We start from the raw sequence: 22,659 nt of genomic DNA, 5'->3' as shown, positions 1-22,659 counted from the left end.
AGAAATAGCCTGTCCTTTAAAAAAACCAATCCGGCTGTCCGTGAGCTCTGATTGGTCTGCATTTACATCTCCTTCCCGCTGATTGGTGAGAACGCGCTGGCATTTTCCCTCCCGCGGGGAGGCGGAGCTCTGGAATTCTCTGCCTGTTTTCACTCAGGTCCGACCTCAGAATATATAAACCCCGGCTTCCACAGCTTCACAGCCATTCACCAGCGTTCTTCTCTTGGGTGCTTGTGTACTTTGCAGCTGCGGAGATGTCTGGGCGCGGAAAGGGAGGCAAGGGTTTGGGGAAAGGAGGCGCCAAGAGGCACCGCAAGGTCCTTCGCGACAACATCCAGGGCATCACTAAGCCGGCCATCCGCCGCCTGGCTCGCCGTGGGGGAGTAAAGCGCATTTCGGGCTTGATCTACGAAGAAACCCGCGGTGTGTTGAAGGTCTTTCTGGAGAACGTGATCCGCGACGCAGTCACTTACACGGAGCACGCCAAGAGGAAGACTGTCACCGCCATGGACGTTGTATACGCCTTGAAACGCCAGGGCCGTACTCTGTATGGTTTTGGAGGTTAAAATACTTGAGTTTCCTGCTTCTGTAAACAAAAGGCCCTTTTCAGGGCCACACACATTTTCCTTTGAAAGAGCTGATGTCCGTTTGCCATATTTCTGGTTGCTGCATGAAGAACATGGTTTCCCGCCAAAAAGCTCCAAAGCGTGGCAAATTCAAAAAAAAAGAAAAAGTGTGGCGGCTCCTTTAAGACGAACTACAACTTTTAATTTGGGGATATTGATCCACTTGTTTATTAAGATCTCGGGTATTTTATTTATATAATTTTGAGAATTTAATATCAAGAAAGATGCCAGTCATAACCTAAACTTACCCAAAGGCTGCAGGTGCTATTGGTCATTCATTCAGATCTCCACAGTGGTCAGTATCGACGTGAGAACACAATAAATCTTTTTATCAAAGGTACAAAACTCTCAAGAAGGTGTCTTTTTGTTACATGGGCGAATTAATATTCGCAGTGTGGTATGGTATTGCTTTGTTGGTATAACTAAAAGGTTTCTGCATTGAACATAAAGTGCCGCAAGGTGGCAGCAGAGAGCAAAGGTTGCATCCAAGTTCGTCTGTCTTTCAGTGCATTATCACCAGGCCTAGGCAAACTTGGTGTGTTTTGGACTTCAACTCCCACGATTCCTAACAGCCTCGGGCCCTTTCGTTTTCCCCCTCAGCCGCTTAAGGAAGGGGCCTGAGGTTGTTAGGAATTGTGGAAGTTGTAGTCCAAAGCACCAGGAGGGCCCAAGTTGGCCCATGACTGCTCTAACTTCTAGGAGATGAATGGTGGGCACAAACAGCAAAGGAAAGGGCCTGAGGCTGTTAGGAATTGTGGGAGATGAAGTCCAAAACACCTGGAGGGCCCAAGTTTGCCCAGGCCTGGTGTCTCTGCACCTTAATCAGGCAATATCTCAAAGTACAGATTCCTGCTTCTTGGCAGGGGGTTGGACTGAATGGCCCATGAGGTCTCTTAACTCTGATTCTATATCTAACTTACACATGACTCCTAGTTAAGAACAGGTGTGAGACGACTCATAGGTAAGAAGAGCACCAACTGCTGCTCTGGGCCAGAGTGAAGAGAGAGGCGGCCAGGGGCCAGTTCCACCTTGTCTCATGTGCTATGCTAATAATATAATAGATTGTATATGCATACAATATTTATAATATTATAATGTAATACAATATAATGCTAATATGATTATATATTCTATATTACATGTAATATTGCTAATAATATTACAATATAATGGTATAGTACAATATAGTAATATATAATACTGATATTGTATTATGCTAATAATGTAATGTATGTATATATATCTTTTAAGCCGCTCTGAGTCCCCTTCAGGGTGAGAAGAGTGGCACATAAATTTCGTAAATAAATAATAAATAAATAAACAGGTGGCTAACCCAATCAATGGAAGCTGTCGTTCAGCAACATCAGTAGGTTTCTTATGACCCTCATTCCATCCTTTGGAGAGACCAAAGCCTCCTAAGGTTCACTTGGTGGGAACAAAAGAAGCAGGGCCTCTATGGTGGCTGCTTCCAGACTTTAGAACAGGCATGAGTAAACTTGGACCCTCCAGGTGTTTTGGACTCCAACTCCCAGCATTCCTAACAGCCTAAGACCCCTTCCTTAAGCGGCTGAGGGGGGGAAAGGAAGGAGCCTGAGGCTGTTAGGTATTGTGGGAGTTGTAGTCCAAAACACCAGGAGGGCCCAAGTCGGCCCATGCCTGCTCTAACCTCTAGGTCAGTGGTTCTCAACCTGTGCGTCCCCAGATGTGTTGGCCTTCAACTCCTAGAAGTCCCAACAGCTGGTAAAGTGGCTGGGATTTCTAGGACTTGTAGGCCAAAACCCCTGGGGACCCACAGGTTGAGATCCACTGCTCTAGGTGATGAATGGTGGGCACAAACAGCAAAGGAAAGGGAAGAAAGAATGCAGGAATGTCAAGGACAGGGGAAGGGGGCGGAGCCATGGCTAGCGCGCCGAAACCAGCTCAAACGGACCAATCAGGGCGCCGCTCTGTGCTAGCCTATAAATAATAATAGAGCTGGGAAAGGGGGCGGAGCTATGCTTGGCGCGCACGGAACGCCCGTTGAATGGGCCAATCAGGGCGCCGCCCTGTCCATATAAATACTAGGCAGCGCAGTGCAGCCTTCAGTATAGATTTTACATTGTGACTCGTTCTGCTTGTAGGAGGGCTTCCAGCTTGACAGCCATGTCCGAAACGGCTCCCGAGGCTCCGGCAGAGGCAGCGCCGGCGGCCCCTGCAGCCAAGGCTCCCGCGGCGAAGAAAGGCAAGAAGGCGGCGGCGCCGAAGGCCAAGAAGCCCCGCAAGGCGTCGGGTCCGAGCGTGACGGAGCTGCTGACCGAGGCGGTGGCGGCCTCCAAGGAGCGCAGCGGGGTGTCTCTGGCCGCGCTCAAGAAGGCGCTCTCGGCCGCGGGATACGACGTGGAGCGGAACAACAGCCGCGTCAAGCTGGGCCTCAAGAGCCTCGTGGCCAAGGGCACGCTGCTCCAGACCAAGGGCACGGGCGCCTCGGGCTCCTTCAAGCTCAACAAGAAGCCCCTCGAGGCCGCCGCCGGCAGGGCCAAGGCCAAGGCGGGGGGGCCGCCCAAGAGGAAGAAGGCGCCCACTCCCGCCAAGGCCAAGAAGCCCAGCAGTGCCGCCAAGAGGCCGGCAGGGGGCGCCCGCAAGAGCCCCAAGAAGCCCTCCGCCTCTGCGCCCAGGAAGAGCCCCAAGAAGCCGGCCGCCAAGAAGGCCAAGCCCGCCCCCAAGAAGGCCAAGAGCCCCAAGAAGGCCAAGTCCCCCCAGAAGCCCAAGGCCAAGAGCCCCAAAGCCAAGCCCAAGCCGGCCAAGAGCCCCAAGGCCAAGAAGACCAAGGCGGCGCCCAAGAGGAAGTGAGTCCGAGGAGGATCTCAGACCACCGCCGCTCCCACCCCAACGGCTCTTTTCAGAGCCACACACAAACATCACCCGAAAGAGCTGGCACTTATCCAAGGGCCGTGCAGGAAACGCACCATCAAAGCACTCCCAACAGATGGCCAGACTGCCTCTATTTCAAAAGCCCCTCAAAGAAGCTTCCACACCTTTTCAGCACAGGCCCTTCAGTGAGGAAAGCCTGCCATGGATGGTGGGAAGCTTCTTGCATGGTAGTTAATAGCACTCATTCATTCATGGGATTTTTGGGTAGACACATTTTTCAGAAAGTTATCATGGATCAAAACGGCATGAATCATAAGCATTTTTTCTTCAATTGGGAGAATTGGCCTATCAATAAGGTGTAGCCCACCTCTACTGTTATATACACCATTGTCCAAGTCCCCGGTGCAAAGGGTCACCGAATAAAGCCATTCTGGTGCCCAAGACAAGACACTGATTTGTATTTGGCGCAGAACACAAAGAGCTGTTGTCATGTTTTGGTAAGACTACAAGAAAGGTGATTCCATGTGAACATGAGGAAGAACTTCCTGACTGTGAGAGCCGTTCAGCAGTGGAACTCTCTGCCCTGGAGTGTGGTGGAGGCTTCTTTGGAAGCTTTTAAACAGAGGCTGGATGGCCATCTGTCAGGGGTGTTTTGGATCAAATCAGGGCATGAATCATTTGCTTTAGGTGTAACAACACTGCCAATAAGGACTTTTTATTTAATTGGGGGAATTGGCTTATCAAAATAAGAAAAGGGCTTTTTTAGGACAAGACATGGAATGTTAAGGTGTAGCCAAACCACTCTTATATGAAACCAACTTGTAAGGAAAATCACCCTCAAAAAAGTGAAAACTCTGGAAAGGAGTCTTAATATTTTTTTAAAAAAACACTTGTGTATGTAAGTTTTCAGATACTTTTAAAGTTTAAATTCCATAGAGCAGTGTTTCTCAACCTGGGAGTTGGGACCCCTGGGGGGGGGGGCTCGCAAGGGGGGTGTCAGACGGGTCACCAAAGACCATCCGAAAACAGTATTTCTTGTTGGTCATGGGGGTTCTGTGTGGGAAGTTTGGCCCAATTTTGTCATTGGTGGGGTTCAGAATGCTCTTTGATAAACTATAAATCCCAGCCACTACAACTCCCAAATGTCAAGGTCTATTTCCCCCAAACTCCACTTGTGTTCACATTTGGACATATTGAATACTCATGCCAAGTTTGGTCTAGATCCATCATTGTTTGAGTCCACAGTGCTCTCTGGATGTAGGTGAACTACAACTCCAAACTTAAGGTCAATGCCCACTAAACCCTTCCAATATTTCCTATTTGTCATGAGAGTCCTGTGTACCAAGTTTGGTTCAATTCCATCGTTAGTGGAATTCAGAATGCTCTTTGATTGTAGGTGAACTATAAATCCCAGCAACTACAACTCCCAAATGACAAAATAATCCCCCTCAACCCCACCAGTATTTAAATTTGGGCATGTCATGTATTTGTTCCAAATTTGGTCCAGTAAGCCCCCGGTGGCGCAGTGGGTTAAAGCACTGAGCTGCTGAGCTTGTTGATCGAAAGGTCGCAGGTTCGATTCCGGGGAGCGGCGTGAGTTTCTGCTGTCAGACCTAGCTTCTGCCAACCTAGCAGTTCGAAAACATGCAAATGTGAGTAGATCAATAGGTACCGCTCCGGCGGGAAGGTAACGGCGCTCCATGCAGTCATGCCGGCCACATGACTTTGGAGGTGTCTACAGACAACGCCGGCTCTTCGGCTTAGAAATGGAGATGAGCACCACACCCCAGAGTCAGACATGACTGGACTTAATGTCAGGGGACTACCTTACTTACCTTGGTCCAGTGAAAAAAAAAAACATCCTGCATTTCAGATATTTGCATTACCATTCATAACAGTAGCAAAATTACAGTTATGAAGTAGCAAAAAAAAATAATGTTATGGTTGGGGGTCAGTACAACATGAGGAAATGTATTAAGGGGTCGCGGCATTCGGAAGGTTGAGAACCACTGCCATAGACAAAGCCTCCCGAGTCACACTCTCTCAGCCTCAGGAAGGCAAAGTCAAGGGGCTTCCAAATTAAGTCTAAACAAGAACGAAAATATATCCCATCCTTGTTTATTAGAGTATTGATTAATTTAGAGAATTGTTACCTTGCTCTTCAGCCACAAAGGCACTCAAGAGTGGCTTACAAAATGTTAATTAGCAGGCAGGCTTGCACTTACATAACAGTAACATAAATAAGATGTAACACAATGGAGCTGCACTTTGCAGGCTGCCTCTCCGTCCAAGTAACAGGATTTGAGAGAATTCGGCCTACCCAAGTGGGATTACTTTCAGGGCTAAACTGAAATTAATGAATTGTCAAAGGCTTTCATGGCCAGAATCACTGTGTTGTTGTGTGCTTTCCAGGTTGTATGTCCATGTTCCAGAAGCATTCTCTCCTGATGTTTCACCTGCATCTGTGGCAGAGAGGTTGTGAGGTCTGTGGGAAACTAGGAAAGTGTGGTCTATATATCTGTGGGAATGTCCTGGGTGGGAGAAAGAACTCTTGTCTGCCTGAGATAGGCGTGAATGTTTCAACTGGCCACCTTTCACGGCATCTTACAGCCTGGGCAGGCCCGGAGCCAGAATTTTGATCCGGGGGGAGGGAGGGCGGAGTTTGATTCGGGCTGTTAGGAATGCTGGGAGTTGAAGTCCAAAGCACCCCGAGGCCACACCTGAGGTAGATGTATCCAACATAAACAAAACGACGTAAACAGCAGGGAAAACGAGCTCTTTTTAAAATGACAAGGTTGGTGGCTCTTAAAAGAGCCTTTGGGTCGTTGTGGAAGTGAGGTCCTTCAAGCCCTCTCTCCGCGGATGCGCCGGGCGAGCTGGATGTCCTTGGGCATGATGGTGACGCGCTTGGCGTGGATGGCGCAGAGGTTGGTGTCCTCGAAGAGCCCCACCAGGTAGGCCTCGCTGGCCTCCTGCAGCGCCATCACGGCCGAGCTCTGGAAGCGCAGGTCCGTCTTGAAGTCCTGCGCGATCTCCCTGACGAGGCGCTGGAAGGGCAGCTTCCGGATGAGCAGCTCCGTGGACTTCTGGTAGCGGCGGATCTCCCTCAGGGCCACGGTGCCCGGGCGGTAGCGGTGAGGCTTCTTCACGCCCCCGGTGGCCGGCGCGCTCTTCCTTGCCGCCTTGGTGGCCAGCTGCTTGCGGGGAGCTTTGCCGCCGGTGGACTTGCGGGCAGTCTGCTTGGTCCTGGCCATTTCTCCGACTCAGTACCAAAACCTTCGTCAACCTCTTCTTCTGCACTTCACTTCAGCACTGACAACTTCTGCCCGCCGCGCTGGGTATTTATAGCCACTTCCCCTCCTCCTGATTGGCTGAACGTCTCAAGTCGACCGTTGGGGATTTTCGAACCTCCCGCGCTCTGTTATGATTGGATCATTCACGCTAAGCTCTTTCTGATTGGTTACCGACGCTCCTCCCCCACGCTCTGCCTTTGTTCTCTGTTCTGAGGGATTGTTTCTCCTAGCAACAAGCTCCGCCTCTTTCGTTCCTACCCTGACGACATCTGGTGCTTCCATTATCTGGCAAAGACACTACTCAAGATTGACATTCAATCCCTGAGCATCTCAAATCGACCGTTGGGGATTTTCAAACCTCCCGCGCTCTGTTATGATTGGATCACTGACGCTAAACTCTTTCTGATTGGTTACTGACGCTCCTCCCCCCCACGCTCTGCCTTTGTTCTCTGTTGTGAGGGATTGTTTCTCCTAGCAACAAGCTCCGCCCCTTTCTCTCCTTCCTTGATAACATTTGCTGCTTCCATTATCTGGTAAAGACACCACCCAAGATTGACATTCCATCCTGAGATTTGATTTTAGAGAAAATTTTAGAAATTTAAGTAAGTAGAAGTATTCAAAGCCACAGCCTTGTTTCTCTGTATTAGAATGCAGGAATCTTGAGTGGAAAATTAATATGAAATACCTTTCTCACAAGGGGATTCTGAACCAAGCAAAGGTTCCTCTTCTGGAAGGCGTTTTATCCTCCTGCCCCACCAAAGCAATACATGTGATACAGTTTCTGGGGATCTAAAGGCCTTTTCCTGCTGCCTCTGCCTCAAAGATAGCGAAACCAGCCAGGACAAGTCACACACACACACAAAATAACCTTAGGGAGTATCTGCACTGTTTAATTGATGCAATTTGACGCCACTTTAACCTCCTTGGCTCAAGGCTATGGGATCCTGGGATATGTAATTTGGTAATAAGTCACCAGCACTTTTAGGCAGAGAGAACCAAGGGCCTTAGAAAACTACAACTCCAGGGAATCCATAGAATAGAGCCATGGCAGTTAAAGTGGTATCGAACTGCATCACTTCTGCTTGGGTTTCGTTCCAAAACCTCTTTCTCTGGAGATTTTTAAACGGAGGCAGGGTGGACATCTGTTGGGAGTGCTTTGATTGTGTTTTTCTGCATGGCAGAATGGAGTTGGGCTAGATGGTCCTTTCCAAATCTAGTTTTTTTTTTTTCATGTCAGGACCAACTTGGGAAACTGCAAGTCGCTTCTGGTGTGAGAGAATTGGTCATCTGCAAGGACGTTGCCCAGGGGATGCCTGGAGGTTTTGATGTGTTACCATCCTTGTGGGAGGCTTCTCTCATCATGTCCCCACATAAGCTGGAGCTGACAGAGGGAGCTCATCCACGCACTCCCTAGATTTGAACCTCCGCTTAAGCGGCTGAGGGGGGAAAGAAAGGGGCCTGAGGCTGTTAGGAATGCTGGGAGTTGTAGTCCAAAGCACCCCGACACCACAAGTTGGCCCAGGCCTGTTCTACACTGTAATATGAATGGGCGTTGCAAGGACGTTGCCCAGGGGACGCCCAGATGTTTTTGATGTGTTACCATCTTTGCGGGAGGCTTCTCTCATGACCCCACATAGGGAGCTGGAGCTGACAGAGGGAGCTCATCTGCGGTCTCCCCGGGTTTGAACCTGCGACCTGTCGGTCTTCAGTTCTGCCGGCACAGGGCTTTAACCCACTGCGCCACGGGGGGCTCCAACTCTAGGATTAATGCTCAAGCAGTAACCAGAGCTTCAGTGATATGATGATGCTAACATGATAGTAAAGCCCTGCAGTGGCCTTAAGAGTTGGTGAAAGTCCAAAACAACTTGAGAGTGTGCAATACCAATCTCAGTTGCAAAGCAGAAAAAACAAACAGTATTATCTTGAATTATTATTCAGACATTGCTGGTTACCAGCATTAAAAAAAACCCTCTAAAATCAGGACAGTAAACAAAGAACAACACAAAAAACAGGGGAATTCCAGACAAGAAACAATCAGGGCCAGCTAACAGATCCCAAGAAAGGATTCCTCCAACAGGAAGCAACCAGGCTTTGAAGCTGCGAGGCTATTCAGTGCTAATCAAGCTGGCCAATTGCAACAAAGCAGACAAGAGTTTTCTCCCACCCTGGACATTCCACAGATATATAAACCCCATTTTCCTAGTTTTCAAGAGACCCCTCAACCTCTGAGGATGCCTGCCATAGATGTGGGCAGAATGTCAGGAGAGAATGCTTCTGGAACATGGCCATACAGCCCGGAAAACTCAGCAACCCATTGCTGTATTATTCTATATCAGCATACAAAGGAATATTGTAAGACCTTTTGAGGCAAATTGGTGAGAAAAAAAATCTCAAAGCAATCGTGAAATAAGCAAACACACACAAAAAGTACAGACTTCCATCAAAAGATAAAACTTCAATCCCTGAATATACAATAGCTATCAAATATTAGGAGTAGCACACAATTTATGGTCATTCCCATAATAAATTTTAATTTATAGTCTTAAATTAATCTTCCCAGTCTCTGCTAAAGAAGAAACAATTTGACACAAAATGGGATTATTTTTAAATAAGGAAAAGAAGGTCCAGGACACAGCTCTTTTCTTGCAGAAGTTGGTGGCCCTAAAAAGGGCCTTTTGAGTGTTGCTTAGAAGCACAGCACAAGCCTTTCAGCCTCCAAAGCCATACAGAGTGCGGCCCTGGCGCTTGAGGGCATAGACCACGTCCATGGCGGTGACAGTCTTCCTCTTGGCGTGCTCGGTGTAAGTCACGGCATCACGGATCACGTTCTCCAGGAAGACCTTCAGGACTCCACGGGTTTCTTCATAGATCAAGCCCGAAATACGCTTGACGCCTCCTCGGCGAGCCAAGCGGCGAATGGCCGGCTTTGTGATGCCTTGGATGTTATCCCGGAGGACTTTGCGGTGCCGCTTGGCGCCGCCTTTCCCCAGACCTTTCCCTCCCTTTCCACGGCCAGACATCTTTCCTCTATCAGTCTGAACTCACAAAGAAGAACTAATCTCGAGTACAGCGCGACGGAGTTTATATAGTCTGGGATCCGACCTGAGTGAAAACACCCAGTGTTCTCGCCGCTTGGCAGTCTGCCCAATGAACGTTTCGAATGGGATTTCAAACCGACCAATCAGGAAACGTCGGGCCTCTCTTGTTTTTGCGCCCTTTCTGCTTCTCAACAAACGTCACCCTGCAACTATTTGGCTTTAATGTGCTATCGAAGGCTTTCATGGCTGGAATCAATGGGTTGCTGTGAGTTTTCCAGGCTCTATGGCCATGTTCCAGAGGCATTCTCTCCTCAAGTTTGGCCCACATCTATATTTATTTATTTATTTACGACATTTATATACATTTATTTATTTACGACTTTTCACACTATAGCAGGCATGGTGAGGGGAAAGAATGCTTCTGGAGCATGACCATACAGCCTGGAAAACTTACAGCAACCCATATTTGGCTTTATATTATATTATATTATATTATATTATATTATATTATATTATATATATATACACACACACAAACGATCATACTTATATATGTCTATATTTAAGATTTTATATATATATATATATATATATATATGTATTCATATATATATATATTCATATCTATGTATTTATGTGTGTGTGTGTGTGTGTGTGTGAATATATATTTATATATCTTCATGGCAACCACTCTCCTTTCTGCTTTTTGGTTTAAAGTAATATCACAGCATGAGAACTAGTGTGTGGTGTGGAATTACACACTTCCTATACCTTGTCTGGAGCTTGTAACAAGCTGAAGTCAGACTTAGGGTTCATCTGCATTGTAGAATTAAGGCAGTTTAACACCATTTTAACTGCCATGGATTAAGGTTGTACAATCCTGGAAGTTGTGGTTTAGTGAAGCACCAGCACTCTTGGCAGAGGAGACCTTGTAAAACTACAATGCCCATACTTGCATATCATAGAGCCATTTCAGTTCAAGTGGTGTCAAACTGCATTAATCTTCCCAATTTAACCTTAGAGGCAGGTAATAGCAAATCTCTGAATAAATCTTGCTAAGAAAGTCATATATTACATTGCCATAAAACAGAATTAACTTGAAGGCACATCACTACAAGATCTGACATGTTGTTCTATATCCTATGCATAGGCATTACTATCTGTAGGAATCAAAATGCTTCTGTATTCTTAGATAACATTAGGTAAAGGTAAAGGTTTTCCCCTGACATTAAGTCCAGTCGTGTCAAACTCTGGGGGTTGGTGCTCATCTCCATTTCTAAGCCAAAGAGCTAGCGTTGTCCATAGACACCTCCAAGGTCATGTGGCCGGCGTGACTGCATGGAGCGCCGTTACCTTCCCACCGGAGCGGTACCTATTGATCTACTCACATTTGCATGTTTTCGAACTACTAGGTTGGCAGAAGCTGGAGCTGACAGCTGAAGCTCACACCGCTCCCTGGACTCGAACCTGCGACCTTTCTGTCAACAAGCTCAGCAGTTTCACAGTTTAACCCACTGTGCCACTGGGGGCTCCCATTTAGATAACATTACACTAGCTGAAATCCATTTGTACTATAGCTAGTGCTCCAAATTAATCTACTTTGTTAATATTTCAATTGGCTTTCATTCCTGCTGTTTCAGTAAAAATAGATAACTGATGATGTTTCCTTTATTGGGGCTACAGCCCTGTTTTTCTATTTCTGAATTGCAATTTGAAGTCTTTTCACACTACGAATGACTTGTGCAAATTGATTTAGCATTATAGTATATGATTTTTGCAGCAGAGATTTGTGATGGTGGTTTAAAAGTTTCTGTAAATACACAACCAATTTGTTTTAAAGCCATTTATTTTCTCCTTTATTGGTTACTTGCAATTTGTAACAAACACAAATTAAAAGATAGAAGCTGTGTTAGTCTGTTGCAGGGGAAAAAAGTAAGATCCATGCAGTATCTTAAAACAAGACTAATAATTGCACCATGGCATCAATGTATAGATTTTGCACAGTAAATAAATAATAATATATGTTGTTATAGCTTTTACACAAGTGTGTTAGCTGACCAAAGAGCATTATGGTGTAGCAGTCTGATTGCTGGAGTAGGAATAGAGAGCAGGGTTTGAATCCCAACCTCCCATAGAAACCCATTGGGTGACTTTAGGTATGTCACACTCTCTCAGCCTCAGAGGAAGGCAAAGGAAAATCCTCTCTGAACAAACTGCCAAGAAACCCTTTGACAGGTCATATTAGGATCGCCTTAAGCCTAGAAATAACTTGAAGGCACATAGCAACAAATGTGTGTTGATCTCTAAGGTGTTGAAACTTTGTTGCTTTAATGAAAGTCCCATTCATCTTAGCAGGTTTCTTTACTTTCCAGGCAATAATGGCATTTAAACAAACAAAAAGTCGTTGGGTTGCTGTGAGTTTTCCAGGCTGTATGGCCATGTTCCAGAAGCATTCTCTCCTGATGTTACACCCACATCTATGGCAGGCATCCTCAGAGGTTGTGAGGTTTAATGTATTGTCGAAGGCTTTCATGGCTGGAACAAAATCTGGCTACCAGTATTAAAAAACTCTAAAATTATAACTGCAAAACAACAGAGAGGAAACAACCAGGCACAGATTAACACCTCCCAGCAAGAGATTTTCCCAGGCTCAGGCAAGCCTTCAAATGCTAATGAAGGTGATCAGCTGAAACATTCACACCTAACTGCAGCAGGGAAGAGCTCTTTGCCCCACCCCAGCCATTCCACAGATATATAAACCCTTTGTCCTAATTCCAACAGACCTCACTACCTCTGAGGATGCTTGCCATAGATGCAGGCGAAACGTCAGGAGAAATGCCTCTAGAACATGGCTCTATAGCCCGAAAAAACCCACAAGAACCTAGTTGTGAGGTTTGTTAGAAACTAGGAAAATGGGGTTTATATATCTGTGGAATGTCCAGAGTAGGAGAAAGAACTCTTGTGTCTTTGAGGCAAGAGTGAATGTTGCAATTGGCCGCCTTGATTACCATTGAATAGACTTGCAGCTTCAAAGCCTGGCTGGTAGCTGCCTGGGGGAATCCGTTGTTGGGTGGTTAGCTAGCTCTGATTGTTTCCTGTCTGGAATTCCCGTTTTCTGAGTGTTGTTCTTTCTTTACTGTCCCGATTTTAGAGGGTTTTTTAAAAATACTGGTAGCCAGTTTTTGTTCATTTTCATGATTTCCGGGAATTCGTTGTTGGGCGGTGTTAGCTAGCTCTGATTGTTTCCTGTCTGGAATTCCCGTTTTCTGGGTGTTGTTCTTTCTTTACTGTCCCGATTTTAGAGTTTTTTAATTCTGGTAGCCAGATTTTGTTCATTTTCATGATTTTAATGATTTCCTCTTAGAGAGGAAATGGGGAAGAAAAAAACAGCTGAGAAAAAAATTAGCAGTAAAAAAATCAAAGACCGGTAGTAAAGCCGGAGCCTGGAAGACAATAGTGGCTGTTGAGAGGATTAAATAAAGCATAGTTAAGACTCCCAACTATGTAAATATACCCTTATAAACTCTTGGGGGGAGTGTGTTTACTCTGTAGACACCACTTTAACAGTAATTGCTTAATGTAATAGAATACTGGGAGTTGTAGTTTTGCAAGGTCTTAAGCCTCCTCTGCCAGTGTTGGTGCCTTCCCAAACTACAGGTATGATTCCAAAGCATTAAAGAATGTCAATACTTTGGAATCATGGTGCTGTAAAATTGCAATGCCCTGATTGGTTCCCTCCATGACAGGAAATCTCAAGGTGCCTCTGTATTAATATTCCTGGCCTTGGCATTCTGCAAGATAGGATGTAGCCTTCTTCCTATCTTCCATCCTCAATTGTATGAAAGTTCAATCTGTATTATTTCAGAAGCCTTTTCTGGCGCCTCCTTAAAAGGACCACAGTTCTTTTGGTGAGAGTGTGGGCGGCCCTGAAAAGGGCCTTTGGGTTGACTTAGGTTTGAGGGTGGTTTTGGGAAACTTAGCCTCCGAATCCGTACAGAGTGCGGCCCTGGCGCTTGAGGGCATAGACCACATCCATGGCGGTGACGGTCTTCCTCTTGGCGTGCTCGGTGTAAGTCACGGCATCGCGGATGACGTTCTCCAGGAAGACCTTCAGCACTCCACGGGTTTCCTCGTAGATCAAGCCCGAAATACGTTTGACGCCTCCACGGCGAGCCAAGCGACGAATGGCCGGCTTCGTGATACCTTGGATGTTATCACGGAGGACTTTGCGGTGCCGCTTGGCGCCGCCTTTCCCCAGACCCTTTCCGCCTTTCCCGCGACCAGACATGACAGCAAAGAAACACGGTACTTCTCTCCCAGAAACAAAGAACAAGTGAAAGCAGCAGCCGATTCACGGGCTTATATAGCACAGTGCCCGACCTGAGTGAAAACTTCACAGTCAACTTTGCGCTCTTTTCTGCCCCGCCCCGCCTCTGTTCGCCACAGCGCTGATTGGTGGCGTTTCTCCACCAATCAGCGGCTTAGAGTTTGGTATCTAACCAATCAGGTGCAGGTATGCTTGGGATAACTTGGAACCTCCGTCTAGGGGAGAAAAATAACTCTTCTTTGTGTATTTCACAAAGATCTTCGCTTATCTGGTAAAAGCAGCAAGGATTAATCTGGGCCAAATTATGGAAAGCACAACACCTTGTTCCTCCAAGGTCATTTACCCGGCCCTCACTCAGGGTCAACCTAAGTCTGAAATAATTTGAAAGCAAACACCTTGCCTTAAAGGAACGGGGATTTTTGATAGAAATTCTCCAAGTACAGCATAGATCAGGAAAAAGTCAATGTATTGTCGAAGGCTTTCATGGCTGGAATCACTCAGTTCTTGTGGGTTTTTTCGGGCTATAGAGCCATGTTCTAGAGGCATTTTTTCTGACGTTTCGCCTGCATCTATGGCAGGCATCCTCAGAGGTGAGGTCTGCTGGAACTGGGGAAAAGGGGGTTTATATATCTGTGGAATATATATATAACCCCCCTTTTTCCCCAGTTCCAGCAGACCTCACTACCTCTGAGGATGCTTGCCATAGATGCAGGCGAAACGTCAGGAAAAATGCCTCTAGAACATGGCCATATAGCCCGAAAAAACCCACAAGAACCCAGTGATTCCAGCCATGAAAGCCTTCGACAATACATTAATTCTTATTTAAATCGTGGAGCTTTTAACCAATTAGAAAAGGGAGACATCGACGCCATTGTCCATTCACTGCACAGCCTTGGAATTTCCTTTTTTAAAAAAAACGCTTGGCTCTCTCAGCCAATCAGGAGAGGGAGGAGGGAGCTATCAATGCTATTGTCCAATCCCTGCACGGCCCGGGAAATTTTAAATTGTGCCGCTCTCAGCCAATCAGGATAAGTATAGAGGCTATAAATGCCCACCCGCCTCCTGAGAGAGCTCATTTCGTTTTATACTCTTGGCTTTGTATCTTAGGGGAGAGAGGATGGCCAGGACCAAGCAGACTGCCCGCAAGTCCACCGGCGGCAAAGCGCCCCGCAAGCAGCTGGCCACCAAGGCGGCTCGGAAGAGCGCGCCGGCCACCGGGGGCGTGAAGAAGCCTCACCGCTACCGCCCGGGCACCGTGGCCCTGAGGGAGATCCGCCGCTACCAGAAGTCCACGGAGCTGCTCATCCGGAAGCTGCCCTTCCAGCGCCTCGTCAGGGAGATCGCGCAGGACTTCAAGACGGACCTGCGCTTCCAGAGCTCGGCCGTCATGGCGCTGCAGGAGGCCAGCGAAGCCTACCTGGTGGGGCTCTTCGAGGACACCAACCTCTGCGCCATCCACGCCAAGCGTGTCACCATCATGCCCAAGGACATCCAGCTCGCCCGCCGCATCCGCGGGGAGAGGGCTTGAAGACCCAACACTCCCGCTTTCTCAACGACCCAAAGGCTCTTTTCAGGGCCAGCACAACGTCCTAAAGAGCTGGGACACCCTTGCTCAGAGGGTTCCACATTTCAGCCCTGAAGTTCAAGGTGCATCTACGCTGCAGAAGTAATGCAGTGCTATAATTTCTTGATGTTATATCGAGGCATTACATTACAATATTATAAATTGAACAAGGGATGTAAGACAATACTTCTCCAGGAAGCAGGGTATTACGAAAAATCCCTTGTGGTGTCCAAAATATGGCAACAACTGTGTTTAGCATCAAACACAAAGCACTGTCTTGTTGGGTCTTCTTGGGTGACCCTTTGCACCTGGGACTTGGACAATGGTGTATAACAGTAGAAGAGGGTTACATCTTAACATTGTTTCCTGTCCTAAAGAGAATGTTTCTTATATTAATAAGCCAATTCCCCCAATTGAATAAAAAGTCCTTATTGGCAGTGTTGTTACACCTAAAGCAAATGATTCATGCCCTGATTTGATCCATGGTAACTTCCTGAAAAATGTGGCTACCCAAAAATCCCATGAATGAATGAGTGCTATTAACTTCCGTGTAAGAAGCTTCCCACCCTCCATGGCAGGCTTTCCTCACTGAAGGGCCTGCGCTGAAAAGGAGTGTGGAAGCTTCTTTGCGGGGCTTTTGAAATAGAGGCAGTCTGGCCATCTGTTGGGAGTGCTTTGATGGTGCCTTTCCTGCATGGCCCTTGGATAAGTGCCAGCTCTTTCGGGTGAAGTTTGTGTGTGGCTCTGAAAAGAGCCGTTGGGGTGGGAGCGGCGGTGGTGTGAGGTCCTTTCTCGGACTCACTTCCTCTTGGGCGCCGCCTTGGTCTTCTTGGCCTTGGGGCTCTTGGCCGGCTTGGGCTTGGCTTTGGGGCTCTTGGCCTTGGGCTTCTGCGGGGACTTGGCCTTCTTGGGGCTCTTGGCCTTGGCCTTCTTGGGGGCGGGCTTGGCCTTCTTGGCGGCCGGCTTCTTGGGGCTCTTCCGGGGCGCGGAGGCGGAGGGCTTCTTGGGGCTCTTGCGGGCGCCCCCTGCCGGCCTCTTGGCGGCACTGCTGGGCTTCTTGGCCTTGGCGGGAGTGGGCGCCTTCTTCCTCTTGGGCGGCCCCCCCGCCTTGGCCTTGGCCCTGCCGGCGGCGGCCTCGAGGGGCTTCTTGTTGAGCTTGAAGGAGCCCGAGGCGCCCGTGCCCTTGGTCTGGAGCAGCGTGCCCTTGGCCACGAGGCTCTTGAGGCCCAGCTTGACGCGGCTGTTGTTCCGCTCCACGTCGTAGCCCGCGGCCGAGAGCGCCTTCTTGAGGGCGGCCAGAGACACCCCGCTGCGCTCCTTGGAGGCCGCCACCGCCTCGGTCAGCAGCTCCGTCACGCTCGGGCCAGACGCCTTGCGGGGCTTCTTGGCCTTCGGCGCCGCCGCCTTCTTGCCTTTCTTCGCCGCGGGGGCAGCCGGCGCTGCCTCCGCCGAAGCCTCGGGAGCAGTCTCGGACATGGCTGTCACGCTGGAGATAGGCCTTCTGCAGAAAGAACGAGTCACAATGTCAAATCTATACTGAGGGCTGCGAGCTGCGCGGCATAGTATTTATACGAACACATCGGCGCTGTCATTGGTTCATTCAAAGGGCGTTCCACGCGCGCAAAATATTGCTCCACCCCCTTTCCCAGCCTTTAGTATTATGTCTAAGACGGAGCGGCGCCCTGATTGGTCCATTCAACGGGCGTTCCTCGCGCGCCAATTATAGCTCCGCCCCCTTCCCCAGCCGCCATTTTTATTATTATTTACAAGACGGAGCGTCGCCCTGATTGGCCCATTCAACGGGCCAATTAGAGCTCCGCCCCCTTCCCCAGCCGCCACTATTATTATTTACAAGACGGAGCGGCGCCCTGATTGGTCCATTCAACGGGCCAATTAGAGCTCCGCCCCCTTCCCCAGCCGCCATTATTATTATTTACAAGATGGAGCGGCGCCCTGATTGGTCCGTTTGTGCTGGTTTCGGCGCGCTAGCCATTGCTCCGCCCCTTTCCCCTCTGTCCTTGAGATTCATCCTTTCTTCCCTCTTCCTTGGTGTTAGTGCTCAGCATTCATCCCCTTTTCCCAGCTGACTTTCCCCACAACATTCAATCTGGATCAATCTTCTTTTTCAAAATGTTTTCACTCCAAAAGCAGAAGAATAATGTATTGTCGAAGGCTTTCATGGCCGGAATCACTGGAGGGTTGTAGGTTTTTTCGGACTATATGACCATGTTCTAGAGGATTTCTCTCCTGACGTTTCGCCTGCATATATGGCAAGCATCCTCAGAGGTAGTGAGGTCTGTTGGAAGTAGGAAAATGGGTTTCCTAAAAGAATAATGTATTGTTGAAGGCTTTCATGGCCGGAATCACTGGGTTGTAGGTTTTTCCGGGCTATATGGCCATGTTCTAGAGGCATTCTCTCCTGACGTTTCGCCTGCATCTATGGCAAGCATCCTCAGAGGTTGTGAGGTCCAGAGCGTAATAATAATTCATAGTTGGACAAAAGTGGTGCCAAACTATTTTCGTTCTGCAGTGTATATCAGGCATGGGCTGAGGGGGAAAAGGAAGGGGCCTGAGGCTGTTACGAATTGTGGGAGTTGGAGTCCAAAACAACTACAAGGCCCAAGTTGTCTCATGCCTGCTTTACCCTCCATTATGGACTTATTTCATAACACTACGAGTCTCCTTCAGGGATAGAAAAAGTAAGGTATAAATTAAAATAATAATAATTTGGGGCCTGGATGAAATTGGGAGATCTGGAAGCCGTGAGTCCCAGAAGCCAGAGCTCTAGGATGGGAGAGGGATTGAAAAAGCCCATAGAAGTGAGTCATTTATTTGCTCTGGGAGATGAGAGCAAATTTAAATCTGAAGCATTTCGAGGTAGGATGGATAAAAGCCAGGGTGGATCTTCACTTTATTTAATACAGTTTAACCACACTTGAACCACCAGGGCTTGAATATGCTATGGGATTGTGTGAGATGTTGTTTTGCCAAGGTCTTTAGCCTTCTCTGCCAAGGAGTGGTGGAGTCTCACCAAACTAAATCTCCCAGGATTCCATAGCATTAAGCCATGCTAGTTAAAGTGGTATCTAGTAATATTCATTCTGTAATGTAAACACTGTTAGGTTGGGCAATTTAATATCACAAGGCCATTGTGAGGAAAAAAGTTATCAAGGATGTAAATGTTTTGTTTATGATTTTATAATGGGCAACATAAACTTGATAAAAAATATTTTAAAAAGAGAAATTGGTGACTGGTAGAGCTCAAACTATTGCGGACTCAAAGAAAGAAATTCCATAAATGTTTCTTCGAAACCAGACACAGTTCAAATTTCTACTTTTTGGTTTTGGCCAGTTTGTCTCTCAACCTATTCGATCCAGGGCTAGTTTAAATCATCAAAGCTAGCTCTATCATTTGGTTGGTTGCCTCAGGCAGAGAATCCAGCATTTCTAGTTCATCTGGATGTTCTTTCTGAGGCCATATGTTTCATACTGGGATATATCTGCTAACTTGTGGCGCAGTGGGTTACACCACTGAGCTGATGAACTTGCCGATGGAAAGGCTGGCGGTTCAAATTCGGGGAGCAGGGTGAGCTCCTGCTGTTAGGCCGAGGTTCTGCCAACCTAGCGGTTCATAAACCTGCACATGTGAGTAGATCAATAGGTACTGCTTCAGCGGGAAGGTAACGGCGCTCCATCCAGTCGTGCTGGCCTAAGAGATATCTATGTCTAGATATCTAGTTCTTCCGCTTAGAAATAGAGATGCGCTAAATAGAGCCCTCACTGCCCTATATCCCAGGATCCCATCTCAGATTATCTGCTTATTCCAGATTATCTGGCGGTGTAGATTCATATAATCCAGTTCAAAGCACATAATTTTGGATCAGATCCTGGGATATAGGGCAATGTAAATCCAACTTGAGGCTCACAAAACCCCATGATAGGTTCACTTTAGGATCTCCATAAATGAGAAACAACTTGAAGGCACACAGCAATAGCAACAATGTAATCCAACTTTATATTGCTGTAGTTCTTGAGTTTCTCTAGAGACAGGAACACAGAGCAATGGATTCAAATTGCAGGAAAAGAGATTCCACCTAAACATCAGGAAGAACCTCCTGATTGTCAGTGGAATGTGCTGCTGCCTCAGAACATAGTGGAATCTCAGTCTCTGGAGGTTTTAAAGCAGAGGCTGGATAACCATCTATTGGGAGTGCTTTGATTGAGTGCTTCTACATAGCAGGATGGGGTTGCGGTGAGAGGCCCTTAAGGTCTCTTCCAACTCAGGTTATCATTCTATGACCTCCTGCTCTTAGTGGCAGTGAAACAGTGGTAGCAGGTTATTTCTACATCACTGGAATAATACATTGGCTTCAGAATTTAGTCTGATTATTTAAAAGAATAATCCAAAGTGCCAAACCATTCCATCACAATTGGCTCAGAACCTTGGACAGATCCTTCAAAGAAATGTATGGAGCTTAGGGCCCTTCCACCCAGCCATATAACCCAGAATATCAAGGCAGAAAATCCCACATTTTCTGCGTTGAACTGGAATATATGGCAGTGTGGACTCAGATAACCCAGTTCAAAGCAGATATTGTGGGATTTTCTGCCTTGATATTCTGGGATTTGCCCTGTGTGGAAGGGGCCTAATTCAGCATCCTTCCACCAACCTGTCATAAAGATCCCTGTCTTTTCAGTAGCGCAGATATCAATTCCACTTTATTTTCCGGTCTGTGCAATTAAATCCTACCTTATCACCCAGATCCCCTGTCCTGATACAATACATTGTCCTATCACCCAGTATTTTTAATTTTTTTTAAATTTTAATCTTTGCATTTGGCCCTGCCCTGTGATTATTTCAGTGTTTTAATGTTCTAATTTTATATTGTTGCGCTGTTTATTTACATTGGTTTTTGTATTTTCTGTTGTGTTCCTGTGTTACATTGTTTTATTGTACTGATGGGTGTGGCCTCATGTAAGCCACCCCAAATCTCCTTGGGGAGATGGTGGTAGGGTATAAATAAAGTATTATTATTATTATTATTATTATTATTATTAAATTGGGAGAACACAGCATTTTTTTTGTCATGTCAGGAGTCACTTGAGAAACTGCAAGTCACTTCTGGTGTGAGAGAATTGGCTGCAAGGACGTTGCCCAGGGCATGCCCAGATGATTTAATGTTTTTATCATCCTTATGGGAGGCTTCTCTCAGCTCCAGCTCCGCATGAGGAGCTGGAGCTGATAGAGGGAGCTCATCCGCCCCTCACCGGATTCAAACCTGCGATCTGTCGGTATTCAGTCCTGCCGGCACAGGGGTTTAACCCACTGCTCCACCGGGGGCTCCTAACACAGCATTGTCTTGGGATTATTGTTGTTTTTTCTTTGCTACAGGCAGCAAAATGTCTTGGGTCATCCCTGGTAAAAAGAATGCCTTACACAGGCTTAGATCAGGAGATCTCATTCCACCTTTCTCAAGTTAGTGAATGTGACATCCACAAGTTTGAGAGCATTCATTATATACGTTAAAATCAGAATGGAACCTGACCTTTGTCCTAGATGTCACCTGGCCTGATCCTCATTTAATGGATTACAGAGATCTACTTCCACCATGGGCCTTTTAATATATGGTACAAGGCATGAGAACATTGTTAATAACTGGGTAATAAGGGTACAGAGCTTCCAGTGGTGCAGTGGGTTAAACTGCTGAGCTGCTGAACTTGCTGACCGAAAGGTTGCCGGTTCAAAGCCAGGGAGCAGGGTGAGCTCCCGTTGTTAGACCAGCTCCTGCCAACCTAGCACTTTGAAAACATGCAAATGTGAGTAGATCAATAGGTACTGCTCCTGTGGGAAGGTAACAGCGCTCCATGCAGTCATGCCGGCTGCATGACCTTGGAGGCATATATGGACATCTTCAGAAATGGAGATGAGCACCACCCCCAGAGTTGGACAGCACTGGACTTACTGTCAAAGGGGAAACTTTTACCTTTTAATAATGGCACAGTTCACTAGGGGGCAGCAAGAAACAATTTAATAGTCACATCAAGAGTACACATTCTCAGAGAAACTTTTTTTTTCAAAGTGGGGGCAAGAATATATTACTGCTTTTCTCTGACAATTATATAATTTACATTTAAATAATATTGTAAATAAAAATAAATCACTTGAACAACAATATATATGTAATGGAGACAAGAGAGGAATTGTGTCCAATTCTGGGCGCCACAGTTCAAGAGAGATATTGACAAGCTGGAATGTGTCCAGAGGAGGGCGACTAAAATGATCAAGGGTCTGGAGAACAAGCCCTATGGAGCTTAAGGAGCTGGGCATGTTTAGCCTGAAGAAGAGAAGGCTGAGAGAAGATATGATAGCCATATATAAATATGTGAGAGGAAGCCACAGGGAGGAGGGAGCAAGCTTGTTTTCTGCTTCCCTGGAGACTAGGACGCGGAACAATGGCTTCAAACTACAAGAAAGGAGATTCCATCTGAACACGAGGAAGAACTTCCTGACTGTGAGAGCCGTTCAGCAGTGGAACTCTCTGCCCCGGAGTGTGGTGGAGGCTCCTTCTTTGGAGGCTTTTAAACAGAGGCTGGATGGCCATCTGTCAGGGGTGCTTTGAATGCGATTTTCCGGCTTCTTGGCAGGGAGTTGGACTGGATGGCCCATGAGGTCTCTTCCAACTCTTTGATTCTATGATTCTATGAATTCATTCTACAGTTAGAGTCATAGAGTTGGAGGAGACCTCATGGGCATCCAGTCCAACCCCCTGCCAAGAAGCAGGAAAATCTCATTCAAAGCACCCCCGACAGATAGCCATCCAGTTAAAGCAATTGATAGTGGTATGTGTGTTTAATTCTTATCAAAACCACTGAACACATCAGAACAAAGGAACAAACTGAAAACAAATAGGGAAGTTAATCAGGAATGAGGGAAAAGACAGCATCAAATGTGGAAGACTGC

At 47.0% G+C, this 22,659-nt stretch overlaps 7 protein-coding genes across 7 annotated transcripts; 3 read left to right on the top strand and 4 right to left on the bottom strand.

Moving 5' to 3' along the window:
* Positions 1-216: 216 nt before the first annotated feature.
* LOC132777842 (histone H4) lies at positions 217-617 on the top strand. The gene has a single exon (XM_060780330.2). It carries the CDS (start codon positions 255-257, stop codon positions 564-566), a length of 312 nt encoding a protein of 103 aa, XP_060636313.1. The 5' UTR covers positions 217-254; the 3' UTR covers positions 567-617.
* A 2,147-nt stretch (positions 618-2,764) lies between these two features.
* LOC132777839 (histone H1.4-like) lies at positions 2,765-3,953 on the top strand. Its single transcript, XM_060780327.2, has one exon. The coding sequence runs from the start codon at positions 2,769-2,771 to the stop codon at positions 3,453-3,455; it is 687 nt and encodes a 228-aa protein (XP_060636310.2). The 5' UTR covers positions 2,765-2,768; the 3' UTR covers positions 3,456-3,953.
* Positions 3,954-6,275: 2,322 nt separating this feature from the next.
* Positions 6,276-6,777, bottom strand: LOC137097347 (histone H3). Its single transcript, XM_067469859.1, has one exon. It carries the CDS (start codon positions 6,728-6,730, stop codon positions 6,320-6,322), a length of 411 nt encoding a protein of 136 aa, XP_067325960.1. The 5' UTR covers positions 6,731-6,777; the 3' UTR covers positions 6,276-6,319.
* Positions 6,778-9,456: 2,679 nt separating this feature from the next.
* LOC132777843 (histone H4) lies at positions 9,457-9,804 on the bottom strand. The gene has a single exon (XM_060780331.2). It carries the CDS (start codon positions 9,787-9,789, stop codon positions 9,478-9,480), a length of 312 nt encoding a protein of 103 aa, XP_060636314.1. The 5' UTR covers positions 9,790-9,804; the 3' UTR covers positions 9,457-9,477.
* Positions 9,805-13,731: 3,927 nt separating this feature from the next.
* LOC137097348 (histone H4) lies at positions 13,732-14,110 on the bottom strand. The gene has a single exon (XM_067469860.1). It carries the CDS (start codon positions 14,093-14,095, stop codon positions 13,784-13,786), a length of 312 nt encoding a protein of 103 aa, XP_067325961.1. The 5' UTR covers positions 14,096-14,110; the 3' UTR covers positions 13,732-13,783.
* A 1,120-nt stretch (positions 14,111-15,230) lies between these two features.
* On the top strand, positions 15,231-15,718 carry LOC132777841 (histone H3). The gene has a single exon (XM_060780329.2). The coding sequence runs from the start codon at positions 15,252-15,254 to the stop codon at positions 15,660-15,662; it is 411 nt and encodes a 136-aa protein (XP_060636312.1). The 5' UTR covers positions 15,231-15,251; the 3' UTR covers positions 15,663-15,718.
* Positions 15,719-16,429: 711 nt separating this feature from the next.
* LOC132777840 (histone H1.4-like) lies at positions 16,430-17,209 on the bottom strand. The gene has a single exon (XM_060780328.2). The coding sequence runs from the start codon at positions 17,172-17,174 to the stop codon at positions 16,497-16,499; it is 678 nt and encodes a 225-aa protein (XP_060636311.2). The 5' UTR covers positions 17,175-17,209; the 3' UTR covers positions 16,430-16,496.
* Between the last annotated feature and the right edge of the window lie 5,450 nt (positions 17,210-22,659).

Source organism: Anolis sagrei, chromosome 6 (assembly GCF_037176765.1).
Source record: "Anolis sagrei isolate rAnoSag1 chromosome 6, rAnoSag1.mat, whole genome shotgun sequence".
NCBI classification, from domain to species: Eukaryota; Metazoa; Chordata; class Lepidosauria; order Squamata; family Dactyloidae; genus Anolis; species Anolis sagrei.
The sequence above is the reverse complement of the archived record's forward strand: the minus strand, read 5'-3'. Positions and strand labels throughout refer to the sequence as shown.